This window comes from Callorhinchus milii, unplaced genomic scaffold (genome assembly GCF_018977255.1).
Source record: "Callorhinchus milii isolate IMCB2004 unplaced genomic scaffold, IMCB_Cmil_1.0 Scaffold2, whole genome shotgun sequence".
Taxonomy (NCBI): Eukaryota; Metazoa; Chordata; class Chondrichthyes; order Chimaeriformes; family Callorhinchidae; genus Callorhinchus; species Callorhinchus milii.
Genome location: NW_024704743.1, coordinates 87,496,958 through 87,512,619, shown reverse-complemented (window position 1 = coordinate 87,512,619; position 15,662 = coordinate 87,496,958). Strand labels below are relative to the sequence as shown.

Genomic DNA, 15,662 nt, shown 5'->3' with positions numbered 1-15,662 from the left:
CATAAATCACAGTGCTGGTTGGGGGATATGTTAAACCGTTTTTGCAGGATTGGTAATTGTACTGAACTATATATTAAACTAAAGCTGTTTTGCTTATGGAAAGAATAGACATATTGATACAATTATTACGATGGCAAAGTCATTGCCATTTTACCTCACAAATATGAAATCTAAACATCTTGACTTTGATACTTTTCCTTGATCATATATTCATTGTTGCCAGTTACACACTTTCTACCATATTTTTAGATTTTGATCTCCAAGAGCTAATTTCCTCATTTATTAAACCTCCAGTCTTAGCTAGACAAGCAGGAGAAAGATCACCATATATGGGCCTTTATTACTGTCTTGTGCTATCCTCACCCCCATTATCCGTGTTCTTTGACATCGGTGTGTATGTGTGTGTAATTGCAAGAAAAAAACAATTGCAGGGGAGAGATCGTGTCAGACTCCGCCACTGTCAAACGTCCGTCATGCTACCCCGCGTGAAGGGCGCTATGTAAGATGTTTTTGTTGTGCATTCCAGAATGAGGAAATGGAAGCTCTGTTTCTGTGCGTTTTTATAAAATGGAACTGGTGATTAACCGCAGCGATGTGGCTGACACATTGTCAATAGATCCTCGATTAGCCTTAAAAAAAAGTAGTTTTGTTTTGCCTTCTCTCTGCGACTAGTGTTAAACTCTCTTCAATGTGTTAATTTTCTCTTTGCTGGCTCCTGACAGCATAAACCAACCAATTATTTTTCTCATCACTGAGTTAAATTGCATTAATTTTTTCTTCTCTCTTCAGTATGATGGCCCGAGTCTGGATATGAGATGTTTCTGTCAGTGAAAGGAATGCAAAACCTTTACTTAAGTGTGATTTGTGGTATTGGTTTTATCGCAGAAAGCGCTGTTGTAGAAATTAATTTTTAGGCATCAAAAACAAGGAACCCACAACAATGTATTTGTATAGTTACAAAAAAACAAGGTTTGGACATTTCTTTGGTATCTTTTGCTGCAACAAGAACCCCAAGCCACATGTCACGCCCATCTCAAAGCTTTATGTCTCTCATCTAGTTCAGTGAGTTGCTGTATGTTTCCTGGAATCATTTCAATCCATCACATATTAATTTCCTGTTTATAGGTGGAGGTGATATAAAGACTGCCCCTACCCCTGTGAGCATCTGGAGGACCTATTTAATAGCAAATGAATGGAATTGCATTCAGACAGTCAGGAAACATAATCCTATTTTTCAAGTTTTCGCTGTGCTATTTGTTTTAGAAGTAAGTTTACAGTCTGATAGAAAGAAAAGAGCATTTATACAGTCAGAAATGCACACTATCAGAACTAAACATAGCATGTGCCCCGGTCTTTTTTCATTATTATCAATGTACTTCATTGCGAATTGTTAGTCTGATGATTTACATTTAAATATTATCATGGAGGTTTAAAAAAATGCTTTTGCGCTTTGTACATCTGTTTATTTACTTTACTGGCCAACTGTGTTTAAACAAAACGTTGCAGTAGGATGGTATAGCCCAATGGTGCCCAACATTTACAGAATTACCTAGACTTTGTCCAAACGTTCGGGGGGGGTGGGTGCTTCTTGACAGCCCCACAGGCCACTTTTGGCCCGCGGGCCACAGGTTGGCTGTCACTAGTTTCTGCCAACCCGGTTTTCACATGGTGGTTTGGATGCTCAAACCCTCATATTAAAATGAACCTTGAAAAATTTAGCTGACTTTTATGTTGTCAGGTTGCTACTGATGTCATTTCCTGTGTACAATGTGTGTGGATTTTGTTTTGTCACAGAAAGCAGTGTTGTAGAAATTAAGTTTTAAGGATTGTGACACTACTTTTGATATATTTTGGTGTCTTTTGCTGTAACAAGCAGCCCAAAACCGCACGTCACACCCATCTGGAAGCTTTGTATCTTATATCTAGCCATTTCTGTCACAAAATCAGTGATGTTTCCTGTACACAGCGCGAATGTGCAGCATGTAAAAGTGAAGTTGCTAATGTGTGCAATGAACAGGAAGTGATGTTAGTAAAAACCCAGAAGTTAGACATTTCAAAAACAATCTGGGGGTCCCATAGAATACCCACATTATAAGCAAACTCGTGCTTCAGTGAGGCACTTTATAATGTAGCCCTATAATTGCAATTAATCTTTAGTTAGTTGCAATTGTTCTGCAGACATATTGTGGAGTCCTGTAGCTCAGTGGTTAGAGCACTCGCTTTGCAAGCGAGAGACCTGAGTTCAATTCCAGGCAGGGCGAAACCTTGGGCAAGTTTCCTTACTCCACACGCCTAATAATAATCCCTCCAAAAACCAAAAACAATAATAAATTGGTCATTTTCAATCTACGACTGTTTGTGGGACATTGCTGTGCGCAATTGGCTGCCGCGTTTGCCCACAAATATACAGTCAATTCACTTTACAGTGTGTTCTGTGAAGCGCTTTGGGACGTCCTCCCGACGTGAAAAGCGCTATATCAAATGCAAGGATTATTATTATTATTATTATTATTATATTTATCATTCTGTGAAATTACAGTTGAATGCACAGTATTTTGTTCCTGAGATTGCATAATGCTAGGTGTTGCAGGTGTGAATTTTGTTGGCTGCCCCAAAATTATTTTGTGATGTTAGTAGGAATCTAAATTTGATATTCAGATCTGTTAAATCCCAGATCTAGTTTAGTATTAGTGAAGGATTTGTTTGTCTGTGATAGATTGTTAATGAATCGCAAATGTCGTGGCTTGTTTTTTCCATTTCAGATTCTCGGTTTTGGAAATCTGACTTCAATGGATTCTGACTCCAGTCTCAACAGAACTGCTGTGAATATTGTTGTACCATCAAGCCCCACTCTGAGATATGGTGTAGCTAGTAGTGTGTGGCTGATGATCGGCCTCATGCAGGTGAGAACTATCTGAAATCCCTTCTCATTTGTGTAGTTCAACTGAGATATGTGAGACAGGGTTGCAGAACTACTCTTAATGCTCTCTGTCAATGATGCTACTCTGATTTTCTTTCCCTCTCTGAGAACTCCCTGTATTGTTGCTCAATTTTTTATGTTGATACAGTAAAAATTAGGAAATATAGAATTGTGGACACAAGCCTATTCCATAGCGCATGTGAAAATGTTATTTAATGTTTGTTTCGCTAACTTTCCAATATAAATATTGTGGAGTTCTGTACCTCAGTAGTTAGAGCACTCGTCTCGCAAGCGAGAGCCCTGGGTTCGATTCCCAACAGGGTGAAACGTTGGGCAATTTTCCATACTCTTTACCTAGCAGTAAGTAGGAATCGGGTGTTAGTCGATTAGCGGATCGCTTTTCCAGGGGTAATAATTCCTTCAAAAAAAAATTGGTCACTTCAATCTATGACTGTTTGTGGGATACTGCTGTGAGCAATTGGTTGCCATGATTTGCCCACATAATATGCAGTCAATTCACTTTCAGTATATTCTGTGAAGTGCTTTGAGATGTCTCGAAGACGTGATAAGGCAGGCACTCTATCAAATGCAAGGATTATTATATTTTTTAAAATAATAATCTAAGTGCTTATACACAAATTCTGTGAACTACTGAAAACTCTGGTGGAGCTAGGGGGAAAAAAAAAATCTATTTGGTGTATATAGAATGGGTAGCATACTCACCTCTGGGTCAGAAGGTTGTGAGTTAAAACCTAGTATGATGCTGATGGTGGAATAGAACCAAAGAGGAAAATTACATTCAGAAAAAGAGAGACCTAAAGGGAGGGCAAGACATATGCAAGTTTAAAAAAGGACAGAAAATGAGATGAGTCAACGGTGATGCCATCCTTGGATTTTAAAAGATTGTAGGAGGAAAGAAAAACTAAGGATTTTGTGGTAAGCACATTTGTGGTACCGCCAATCACGCTACAAGCATACTCATGTTATAACAGCACATTATAAAAATAAAGAAGATCAGTGTGCAGCGAGTCTAAATTGGAATAAAAGATGCAGGGAGAGGGAAGATTATCAGGATAATGTTTAGTTGAGGGAATCAACAGAGAAAGGTTCAGAGGAATGATGATAACATTTGTGTCAAAAATAGAGAAAGTTGAGAAATGTTGCAAATGAAGATAAAGTTAACAGCAGCCTAAGTTAAATTTTATCATATTTTTGTATCTGTTGGGGCTTTAAAGCAACGTGATTAAATCTTCCCAGTTAAAGTCTTTTGCTATTTTGTTTTTTTAATGGAAACTCACAACTGTTTGGGAATGTTAAAACAAATTTATCACAATTTGGTACTCAAAATGTAAGTGAACAGTCATTTTGGCCATTTTAATATGCAGCTTTTAATAGCTAAATAAGAGTATATTTTATCTAGTTTGTTTTCGTTTCAGATCACTTTTTGCACATTATTTTACGAACGATTTGTGGAAGATAAAATAAGACAGTTTGTTGACCTTTGCTCAATGAGTAATGTGAGTATTGTTTAATTTTTCTTTCTTTGATTAGGGAGATGCTGTTTTAACAGTTTACAGAAGTTATTTTCCAAAATTCACCACCAGTATGTATTTTCATTTCATGTCCATGTTTTTGCAGATCTCTGTTTTTATTTTGTCGCACAAATGTTTTGGATATTACATTCATGGAAGATCTGTCCATGGTCACGCTGACACTGACATGCAAGAAATGAACCTGAATCTAAAGAGAGAGGCGGTATAATATATTTAGTAAATTAAAATCAAGATAAATACATTTTCACCTTTTAAAGGTTTCCTTTAATGAAGAAAATTATGAATATATGTTTTACCCTCGCCCAACTCCACTGGCTCCCCATCCCTCAGAGGATTGAATTCAAGATCCTCGTTCTCACTTTCAAGACCATCCATGGCCTTGCCCCCTCCTACCTCTTTGACCTGCTGACTCCTTACCAACCTGCCCGTTACCTCCGTTCATCAGGCTCCAGTCTGCTCCATGTCTCCCGCCCAACCTGCCCTACCATCGGTGGCCGGGCTTTCAACCTCTCTGCCCCCACACTCTGGAACTGCATCTCACAGTCCCCTCGCCTCACTTCCTCCCTTGCCTCCTTCAAGGCCGGTCTCAAGACCCTTCTCTTCGATCGTGCCTTTGGTCACCCTCCCACCTCTCTGCCTTCCCTCACCCCTACCCCACCCCTCCCCCATGCTCGGGTCCTCCTAATTGGCTCGCGTCAGCGCCTCCGCACCTCAGGCGCTGACAGCATCAGCATCTAAGGCTGCACTCTCCACCTCTCAAAGCCAGTCAGGAACCTCGGCGTTCTGTTCGACCCTGAGCTGTCCTTTCTTCCTGATATCCGCGCCACAACTGGCACCGCCTTCCATCACCTCCGGAATTTCGCCAGACTATGGCACTACCTCACCCCTCACGCTGCTGAAACTCTGGTCCACGTCTTTATCACCTCAAGGCTGGACTATGGGAACTCTCTCCTCGCCGGCCTTCCCGGCACCTCCCTCCACAAGCTGCAGGTCATTCAGAGCTCTGCAGCTCGTGTACTGTCCCGCACCAGGCTTCGGGACCACATCACTCCCACCCTCGCTCGCCTCCACTGGCGCCCCATCCCCCAGAGGATTGATTTCAAGATCCTCACCCTCACCTACAAGGCCATTCACGGCCTTGCTCCCTCCTACCTCTCCGACCTACTATCCCCCTACTTACCTGCCCGTACCCTCCGTTCCTCTGGCTCCGGTCTGCTCCACATCCCCGCCCCACCCGCACTACCATCGGTGGTCGGGCCTTCAGCCTCTCAGCCCCCAGGCTCTGGAACTCCATCCCCCAGTGCCTTCGCCGCCTCCTCCCTTTCCTTTTCAAGGCCGGTCTCAAGACCTTTCTCTTTGACCGTGCCTTCAGTTCCCTTCTCGACTCTCTACCCCCTCCTCGCTCCTTCCCTTCCCTCCCCTCACCCTGACCATTTCCCCCCTGCTCGGGTCCTGACCCAACTGTCCAGCACCTTGGGATGTCCTCTCGACGTGAAAGGTGCTCTAGAAATGCAATTTTGTTGTTGTTGTTGTTCAATCTCAAAATGCTACAGAACATTTGATTTATTTGTTGCTGGTATAAATTAGTTGCATCTTTGCAAAATATTATAGCTTAATTTCGAACTAATCTCTGTAACGAACTTTGAGAAGTTTATCTTGCATGAAATGCATCATATAAATTCAAGTTGTTCAAAGCTTTATCTTTCTATTCTCAAACCACTAAATCTCACAAAAACCTACAACACCGATTTCCTTCCAGATCATGGATTAAAAGATACAATTTCAATTTACTTTGCTATCTTAGTTATCCTATTTATACAATTTGCATAATTTTAAATCAAAATTATTGTAATTTTATAGATTACCAAATTGATTTAATCCATAACTTTACAAAAGAATGCATGATTTTGTTTTGCTGTGGTCTCATTCAGCAATTATAAATGTTAATCATTTGTTCTTTTGGCTATTAACATTTAAATGTAAATTCTACATTTATATTAATTTATCTTTATGATCACCAAATAATTATTTCTTCACAGGAAAATCTCTGTGGCCAAAGAGGTTTGCTTCCCAATACCGATATTGAGACATTTCAAATTTTCATCACTAATCGGATGAGGCAACATTATGACAAGATTAGAGAGTCACTACTTTGGGTTTGTGACATTGATCATTTATTCTAAGACATTTGAAGAATATCTTTCAAATCATTAATTACTCAGTTGCTAAATTTTATGACAATCATTTTGCAGAAAAATGGACCTACCCGACCATTGATTAACTCTGGTGATGCTTTTGAACAGAATGTAAGGACCTACAATAACATGAATAAATTTCTTAGTTCATTTGTTGATCATGTAAGTATCCTGTTAAATTTGTCCATTTGAACGCAGTCACGTGCATTGAAATAGTCATTGTAAAGCATGTTTACAGTAATTTTCATGAATAACAATCTATGCTTCATCTGAATTTTTACTATGTTCTGTCAGAACTCTAAATAATAACTGTAGTCCATTCTTACCTTCAATATGCATGAAGAGTAATAGATTTAGGAAGCAATTAACATATTGAACAATGGTATAGTACATATTTAGGATTTTGATTTAAATCTAGTGTTTTTCATACCATTATTTCTTTCTACATCTCAACCATATGTTTGGGAAAGATATCAAGATGCATTATTCTATGCTTATTCTCAAAGAAGGGACAAAATGTGTATGCTGCTGGGAGAGAGATGGGGTTTTAGAGAGGAGGAGAAAATATCATTTGGAAAGTAGGACAAAGTAAACGTTATTTGTTTTTAAAAAGGAAATGAGAGATTAACTGATGATGTAAAATAATTGGGTATTAAATTAATAGTCTCTGAATGCTTATATGAGACCCTGTGAGATCATGTGCCCTTGTAGCCCAAGCCAAGATCTTATTATATCAGAGGGAAACACTGATCAATTATAAGGTTTATGGATGCAATAATTGTCAGATTCTCAGCAATGTTTTCATTGATGTCATGAAAACACTTCCAGACTTTGCTAAAGTTTTTTTGAGATATTGATCAACGCTGGCTCTTCTATTTCCTCTGAATTATTGATTTGTAGGAGGACTTTAAGTCTAATTTGAGCTTCTGTATTTGCTTTAAATGTCACGCTTTTGGTGGTGATCATTTCTGCACACCTTTTGAGAGAATTTTTTAGTAAGTGCATTTATCAGTCAAAAGAACACAAGAGACATTCAAATGAGGAAAGTCTTTCAATTTATTTTAGCCTTTTGTTCCAGAATAACAACTGTACCATCTTTCTATTGCAGCATCAAGTATATCTTAAACAAGTCCAGTGTCCTGGTTTTAAATACCCTCCTTGGTAACCCGTTCCAGTTATTGATTACCCTCTGTGCAAAGAAGTGCTTCATGAGGTCTGCCTTCTTGTCCTACTGCTTTGACATATTGGAAACTGTTTTTCTGGTTTTATGTCTCTGTCCTATTAAGTATCTCTATTCCTTGATAAAGCCCTCTTTGTGACAACGTTTTCAATATCTATGTCTTAACTTAATTAGGTTTTCCTTGTAGCTCATGCTCTAACAACACAGTTCACCTGTGATCATTTCTGCACTGCCCAAAAGCCTTGGGCACTGTCACAAAGCCCAGAACTGTAGGGAGTACTCTGAGTGTGATTTGACCACAGATTCAGCATGACTTCTGGAGATTTGAAGTTAGTAGATTAGTCAATATAGTCAACATTCTGTTTCTTTCTTTCTTACTATCTCATGCTGTTCGCATATTGAGAACCAACAATCTAGTGTATCTTACAATTTTCGTCTGAGCAAGTTCTATCTCATTCATGGAGTACATTTAACTGCACTTACTTGGTTTGTCTGCATTAAATTTCATTTGTCAGTGATCTCACCAGCCCAGTTATATACCCTATTGAGATTTCTGTGAAAGCTTTGTTGCCTCCTCTGAGTCCACATTATCACGTAGCATTATGTAAAAATTAACTATTGTGCATCGAGTATGTGAATGCAGTGAGGATATATAAGGATAAATAACTCTTGGGGATATTGTAGGAAAAGATTTCTACCTTATAAGGGGGGCTTAAAGGCGTTTAGTTTCCAAACTAAACGCCTTTTAATTTGCCCATTTATTTTAAATTACCTGTTTCTCCAGAATAATTCTCCAGTCATTCCAAAGACAAGCATTATGTAAGCCATAAAGGTAAGGTAAATTGTTCTTATTTTAAAAAAAACTATCTGTTCTGGGTTAAATTCTCATCTGCTTTTTGGTTAATGTCTTTTTAAATTCTTTGTAAGTGGCTTTATCAGTTTTCCAATGTGCTTTGTTATTGGAAATGTTCTGCTCTGTGTCCCCCGTCCAGCCCGCCCCACCATCGGGTTCGGACCTTTAGCCTCTCTGCCCCCACCCTTTGGAACTCCATCCCACAGTCCCTTCGCCTCACTCACTCCCTTGCCTCCTTCAAGGACCATCTCAAGACCCTCCTCTTCGGCCGCACCTTCAATCACCCTCCTACCCCTAACGTTCCTGCCCTCCACCCCTCCTGATCCCAAATCCCTGCTTGGGTCCAAATCCCTAACTGTTCAACGCCTTGGGACATCTGGACATGAAAGGTGCTGTACAAATGTAAGTTGTTGTAGTAGCAGTCTATTAGTTTTGAACTTTTATCAAAAATTCAACACATTCCACTACGGGTACTAATGTATAATTCCAAGTTAACTTTTGATTTTCAATTTGCTGTGCAGAGTATCTTTTAGGTGCAATGTCATGTTTAAACTTTCCTGCTAATATAGATAGCAAAAGGCTACATTTCTCACCATGGGCAAATTTATTTAGGTCATTTGATATGTGTATTGCCAACCAACCCAAGTGTTTTGAGATGTTCTGACGTGAAAGGCATGACATTTAAACCCCTGCTAGCCAGACTAATGAGGAGAGATCCTATCCAGGGAGCCAGAATTTCTGGCTAAGTCTAATTACAATGCCCATACCGACTAGGGTCAAATTCCGGATACCGGGGGTAACTGTATAAACATAAATTGTATGGTGTTGATCAGCTGTTATAAAATCAGAAATATAGTGCAATATAGCAGTTTTAGGGCACCAATAAACTATGCCATTTCATTGAGACACATAAATATAATTTCCCATTGGACTGACATCTGGAGATGAATAGAGACCCAACATGAGGAGTGGTGGGGAAAGAATGAAAAATCTGTGGGACTTTCATATCTTACTCCTGTTTTTACGTATTTGTCTAGGAACTGTCTTAGAGTCAGATTAGTAGAGGTCTTTGAGATTACTGACCTCCCAAAACCCTCTCCATCACAAAACATGGGTGTGGGAGAGGGCAGGCCAAGGGCAATCCATAAAGTGGAATGCTTAAGTCTTACTTATTCAATGTTTGTAAAGAAAACTTATTTACTTTTATTTGGGGATTGCTTACTGGAAAATAATAATAATAATCCTTGCATTTGATATCGTGTCTTATCATGACATTGAGACTCTCAAAGCGCTTCACATGATATTCTGTAAAGTAAATTGACTGTATTTTATGGGCGAATGTGGCAGGCAGTTGTGTACACCGATGTCTCGCAGACAGTCAAAAATGTACGTTTTATAAAACATGACTAAACTAGTGCGAGGCAGCAAGAAGTGCTTTCAGCTTCAGAATCGTTTCTAAAAAGCACACAAGGAACAAGACTGCTGTGGGATATATTGCAGAGGGAAAGGCAATAAAAANTTGTGAAAAGGGGAAGTCATTTACAAGATTTGCAAAATGTCAAATCATAACTGGGCAAACTGTATTGAATCATTGCCTTTCAGCAATAAAATGCAAAATGACTTAATTGCGCTTAACAATAAATGGCAAAGAACAGGCATCAGTGGTTAGAACACTCGCTTTGCAAGCGAGAGACCAGCGTTCGATTCCCGGCAGGGCGAAACCTTGCGCAAGTTTCCTTACTCCACACACCTGATAATAATCCCTCAAGAAAAAAACCAATAATAAATTGGTCACTTCAATCCACGACTGTTTGTGGGACACTGCTGTGCGCTATTGGCTGCTGCGTTTCGCCCACATAATATACAGTCAATTCACTTTACAGTATACTTTGTGAAGCACTTTGAGACATCTAGAAGACCTGAAAAGCACTATATCAAATGCAAGTATTATTATCAGTGCCAAAATGCTTGCTGAATGATGAAGATTAGTGTGATTAAAAATAACTCATAGCACCTCAAGAAGAGATCAGCTGATTCCATTATTTAGTGATAACATTTCTCATTCAAAAAAAAGGCTGAGTGCTATGTCATCAGAGCCTATTGTAAAATAAATATATCGAACATTTGTTTGTGCTAATATTCTCCCATTCTCCTTTCCTGAAAGTACTGACTTTTCAGTTCTATAGATGCAGACAGCACTCCAGTTCCATGGCTAAGTGTCCATTCTTTATTTGTGAGGTGATACAATGTGTGCCAGCGAGCAACTCAACCATTGGGGGAAAATAGAGATGTAAGGATCACAGCTGAGTCTGAATTTGTTCTCGCCCTGTGACCACACTCCTGTGATCTCCATCAGGGAATGCTATATAATGGTTAGAAGCCAGTTTGGTGCATCATTTTCCCTTTGCTACCCCAGGGGTGTTGGACACAAACCTCAAAAGACTGCCCTCACTGAGATCACAGAGGAGGAACCAAACCTATAATGTAATTCAAATGGCCTTAGTGCTACAACAGTTAGTAACTGTATTAGGACATGGGAGCATGCTCGTGTCGGATTGAAGTTACGCACCTCGTCACCTGCTGTATGGCATTGTGCTCGTGCTCGTGTCCAGAACAGCCTTAACTTGCACTGTACATGAATTTAATTTTATTATGAATTTTCCCTGTTCAAAGACAAAGACATTTGGCTAGTTGGCTTATCTGGGTTTATAAAAAGTTGCATTTGTTTGTTCTTCTTTTCTATACTTGAAGTCCCTTCGTGACCTGGATTACATTGTGAAGGACAAACTGTTGTTGGAACGAATAATAGGATTGGAGCTGAATGAACCAACAGACATGAGCATATTTTACAATGGTATATTTTCCTTCGTTATTTTTTTCTACATTAGTAAATTTACAGTAGACAATCAAATAGTAATCAGTTGTCCAATTTTTACCAAATAATCCAATTTAGTTTTGTGAGTAATGCAGAAAAAAAATTGCTGTCAATTTAGAATATTTGATTCATAAAACTTTTTAAAAAATGTATAAATGTTAAAGATTCTGATCATTTAACACCATTTCCATTCCAGAGATGAATTAGAGAACTTTACTTTTATTTGGTTATATCTTTACCACAAACATTGTTATAACCACAAATGAGATCTCAGAACTATTAGTGCAGGAAATGATTATTTCTTACCTTTTGGACACTAAGCTCATCTCAGCCAAATTTGTCTGTAATGTTTGTGAAAATTGTTTCCTGTATCTACTACTGATAGAATACAGTATTACAATTTTGGGAGATGGAAGGAGGAGAAACTAATCCCTAATTTATATGATAACAGTGCAATTGACAGCAGGATTGCCGTTCACCAATCTTTAAATCTTTAAAAATGTAAACAAATTGGCCCAATTTATGCTGCCTCACTTCACCAGTGACCAGCCTGATGTAGTGCTCAGCAGCAATTTATCGCTACAGCAAGATAAAGGGCACTATCATCCAGGTCGGGCGACCTCATCACATGGCTGTCATCATTGATGATGTGAACTATGAATATGTCACATATGAATTTCCTTCTTGAACCCAACAGGGCCAGAGACCAGCATAAAGTGAAATTCTATCAGCTGCCATTCTTGACCTCTGCAACCCTCAGTTCTGGTTTAAGAGGATGCTAGAATAGAAGGACTAATTCTCATTACCCTGAAACAATCTCATCTAAGTGGTTTCAAAAACAAAAAGTTGAGAGCAATTTGTTTTAACTGAGCCCTCATTTATTCTGCACAATTGATGGTGAGTCCCAATGAGTTGCCACCAAAAATACATTGTGAACATAGCATCAATATTGCAAGATTAAAATGCTATTCTATTCTTTGCCTCAGATGAAACTTATTCATTCAGTGATGTACTCTACTATGGCAATGAAGGCACACTGCTCATCTTTGACACACTATTCTTCTGCATTGTGGACCTTGTTTCCCAGAACTTTGTTTTTGCTGCTATTATGACTTATATACAACAAGAGGTATGCATTCATTTTTACTTGATATTGTACATGCACCAAAAGTCATGACAGCAAGAAAATCAAATGACTGTCTGTTTCTTTATTATACTTAACTTGCATCAGATAACCTATTGTGTTTTAGATGACCACTTCTCTGGTCTCTTCAGCATCAAGTAAAATGCTGATTCTGTCAGAATCAACTACAAGTAAACATCACGTTAACTTTTTTCTTTCAGATGTTGGTTGATTCTTGTGTCAACATTTTCTGTTTTTATGTCAAAAGGCCAATAAATATAAAATATAAATCTATATTTATTTAAGATTTCCAGCATTCTTAGTTTTTAGCAACTCTTAATTTTCAGTTGTTCAAAAATCTAGAAATACAATCTTTATTTCTCAAATAGACTCTTATTTCCTTTGCTTATCTGAAATCCTGTCCTATGGAATTGGAAGTGATTATCCAAAATAAACAGCAGGTTAATTCAGTTCAATTCACCTTGATGTAGATTAAGTACTCCGAATATATGCTGGACATAAGGTTTCCAGGTAATCCAGTGAAGATTATTTGAATTGTTTCAGCCTCATCAAACTGTTAGTTGATAGAACACTTGATCCAAACAGTATCTTACCTCACATTAATTAGATTACAACTTTTTAATAACTATTACATCTCATTTATATATTTTTTAAGAAGTATAGAATCCTGTAGCTTTATTTTCAGTCATTGTGATCTAGAATGATAAAATCCTACTTGCATATTTTAATATCTATATTGTGTGAGGATCATCATTCTTTTAATAAAAACAAGGCATTTTTTTTATTTCTTTATAAAATGGAAAATTACTTTGCATTTCTCTAACCAATTTTCTTATCTGCTTTGCAGTTTTTTCGGACAATCCGTCATGCAGTAGCACGCAAGAATCTAGCCATGAAAACACTTATAGATGAGCGATTTCTCCTGTAAAATGTGCATCTGTGAGGAATGCATTCATAGGCCACCTAATACCAGGAATTAGTGTAACCAACTTCTATTATTTGATCTAATTCTCACCTTTGATTACCAAACGTTCCCAATTACTATGACGAGTTCTCAATAACTGTTAAGTGTTAAAGTAGTTGCAATATTGTATATCTTATTTACTAGGTTATTGTGCAGTGTTATTTATGTTTGCCACTTTCATTAGTTATAGACTTTTTTTTCCCCATTGTATTTTTAATTTCTTTACCTGTTTTCAGTTCTTACACCAATCACTATTCCTCAATCAAGGGGAAGAATGGTTGAACATTGTTTTAAAGCTTCTGTGAATATTGTTCCATGACTAGCAATTAAAGAATGATCCGGAGTGCTGGGCTCCATTTCCTAAAGAGAAGAGCTTAGCTTCTGTCAATGCTGCTCCTAAAATGGTAACAACAACTCAATAGGGTATGTAAAAAGGACTCTCGTGTCAAAACCATTGATAAACATGCTTGTGTTGTTTAAATTTATAACTTTTCTTCTGTTCTCTGTTAAAGTTTTTATACACATTTAATATATATCTTCTGAAAAACTATTATATGTTTTATTGTACACAAACACAGTAAAGTGAATGGTGATATTAACATGGTAAAGCACTCAAGGGTTGAAGTTCTGGGCGACAAACTTCCAGTATGTTCAACTCTTTTTTTGGCAAAATTATTAGCTTATGAAACCTGTTCCTCCAGACGTTTGCTATCAAATAACATGATGATATTTTCAATCAGCTATTATGGTTCAAATGTGGCACAAGGCACATACGTAAGAAGAGAACAGTACAAGCTATTACCAGGGAAAGTTTTACTAAGGATATAGTGTTTGACATTAGATACCTACTAAATTCTGTGGATTAAAGAATGCTGGAAATCACCCACAGTGTCATGGTCAATCGACACAGAGGTGGAAAGCCTACCTGATACATTGCTCAACAAGAAAGCCTGTAATAAACATGATTGCCACAGCACAGTATGATTGTACTGTACCTAATTGATAGTGGTACTGGGGGTCCAGAATGGGGAAAAAAGCACTGAAGCAAACTCTGAACCACCAAAGATATCTCTATCCAGCTCTGAGGTGCATGAAAAAATATATGTAGATCAACATCACATATACTACATTGAAGCGTCTCAAAGCATTTCATAATCATTATTGTCAAGTACAGTAACCCTGCTTGTAGACCAATGTCTCTCTTTGTCTGTGAGTGTGTCTCTCTCTGTCTGTGTGTGTATCTCACTCTATCTGTGTGTGTCTCTCTCTGATTGAGTGTGTGTCTCTGTCTGAGTATGTGTCTCTCTCTATGTCTCTGAGTGTTTGTATCTCTCTGGCTGTGTGTGTCTCTCTGTGTCTGTGAGCGTGTGTCTCACTCTGTGAGTGTGTCTCTGAGTGTGTTTCTCTGAGTGTGTGTATCTCTCTGTCTGAGTGTGTCTCTCTGTGAGTGTGTGTCTCTCTCTTAGTGAGTGTATGTCTCTCTGTGTCTCTGAGTGTGTGGCTCTGTCTGAGTGTGTCTCTCTGTGAGTTTGTGTCTCTCTCTGAGTGTGTCTCTGTCTGAGTGGGTGTTTCTCTCTGTCTGTGTGAGTGTGTCTCTCTGTGTGTGAGTATGTGTGTCTCTCTGTCTGTGTGTGTCAGTGTGTGTGTCTCTGTCTGTGTGTGTGTCTCTGTGAGTGTGTGTGTCTCTTTGTCAGTGTGTCTCTCTGCATGTGTGTGTGACTCTCTTTGTGTCTGTGAGTGTGTGTGTCTCTGTGTCTGTGTGTGTCAGTGTGTGTGTCTCTGTGTCTGTCCGTGTGTGTGCCTCTCTATGTCTGTCAATGTGTGTGTGTCTCTCTTGAGATTGTGTCTGTAAATGTGTGTCTCTGATAATGTGTCTGTGAGTGTGTGTCTCTCTCTCCCTGAGAATATGTCTGTGAGTGTGTGTGTCTCTCTGTGCGAATGTGTCTTTGAGTGTGTGTGTCTCTGAGATTGTGTCTGT

The 15,662-nt window shown here is 38.5% G+C and overlaps 1 protein-coding gene across 1 annotated transcript in view; it reads left to right on the top strand.

The window, feature by feature from the left end:
- Window positions 1-14,837, top strand: part of tmem67 (transmembrane protein 67) — a 40,181-nt gene extending 25,344 nt beyond the window's left edge. Inside the window, exons 20-28 of the mRNA XM_007902719.1 lie at window positions 1,126-1,265; window positions 2,763-2,903; window positions 4,357-4,437; window positions 4,559-4,675; window positions 6,513-6,629; window positions 6,726-6,830; window positions 11,453-11,555; window positions 12,563-12,705; window positions 13,568-14,837. Coding sequence (XP_007900910.1) covers window positions 1,126-1,265; window positions 2,763-2,903; window positions 4,357-4,437; window positions 4,559-4,675; window positions 6,513-6,629; window positions 6,726-6,830; window positions 11,453-11,555; window positions 12,563-12,705; window positions 13,568-13,648 — 1,028 coding nt within the window. The 3' untranslated portion in view covers window positions 13,649-14,837. The remainder of the gene's footprint in view (window positions 1-1,125; window positions 1,266-2,762; window positions 2,904-4,356; window positions 4,438-4,558; window positions 4,676-6,512; window positions 6,630-6,725; window positions 6,831-11,452; window positions 11,556-12,562; window positions 12,706-13,567) is intronic.
- Window positions 14,838-15,662: the final 825 nt, after the last annotated feature.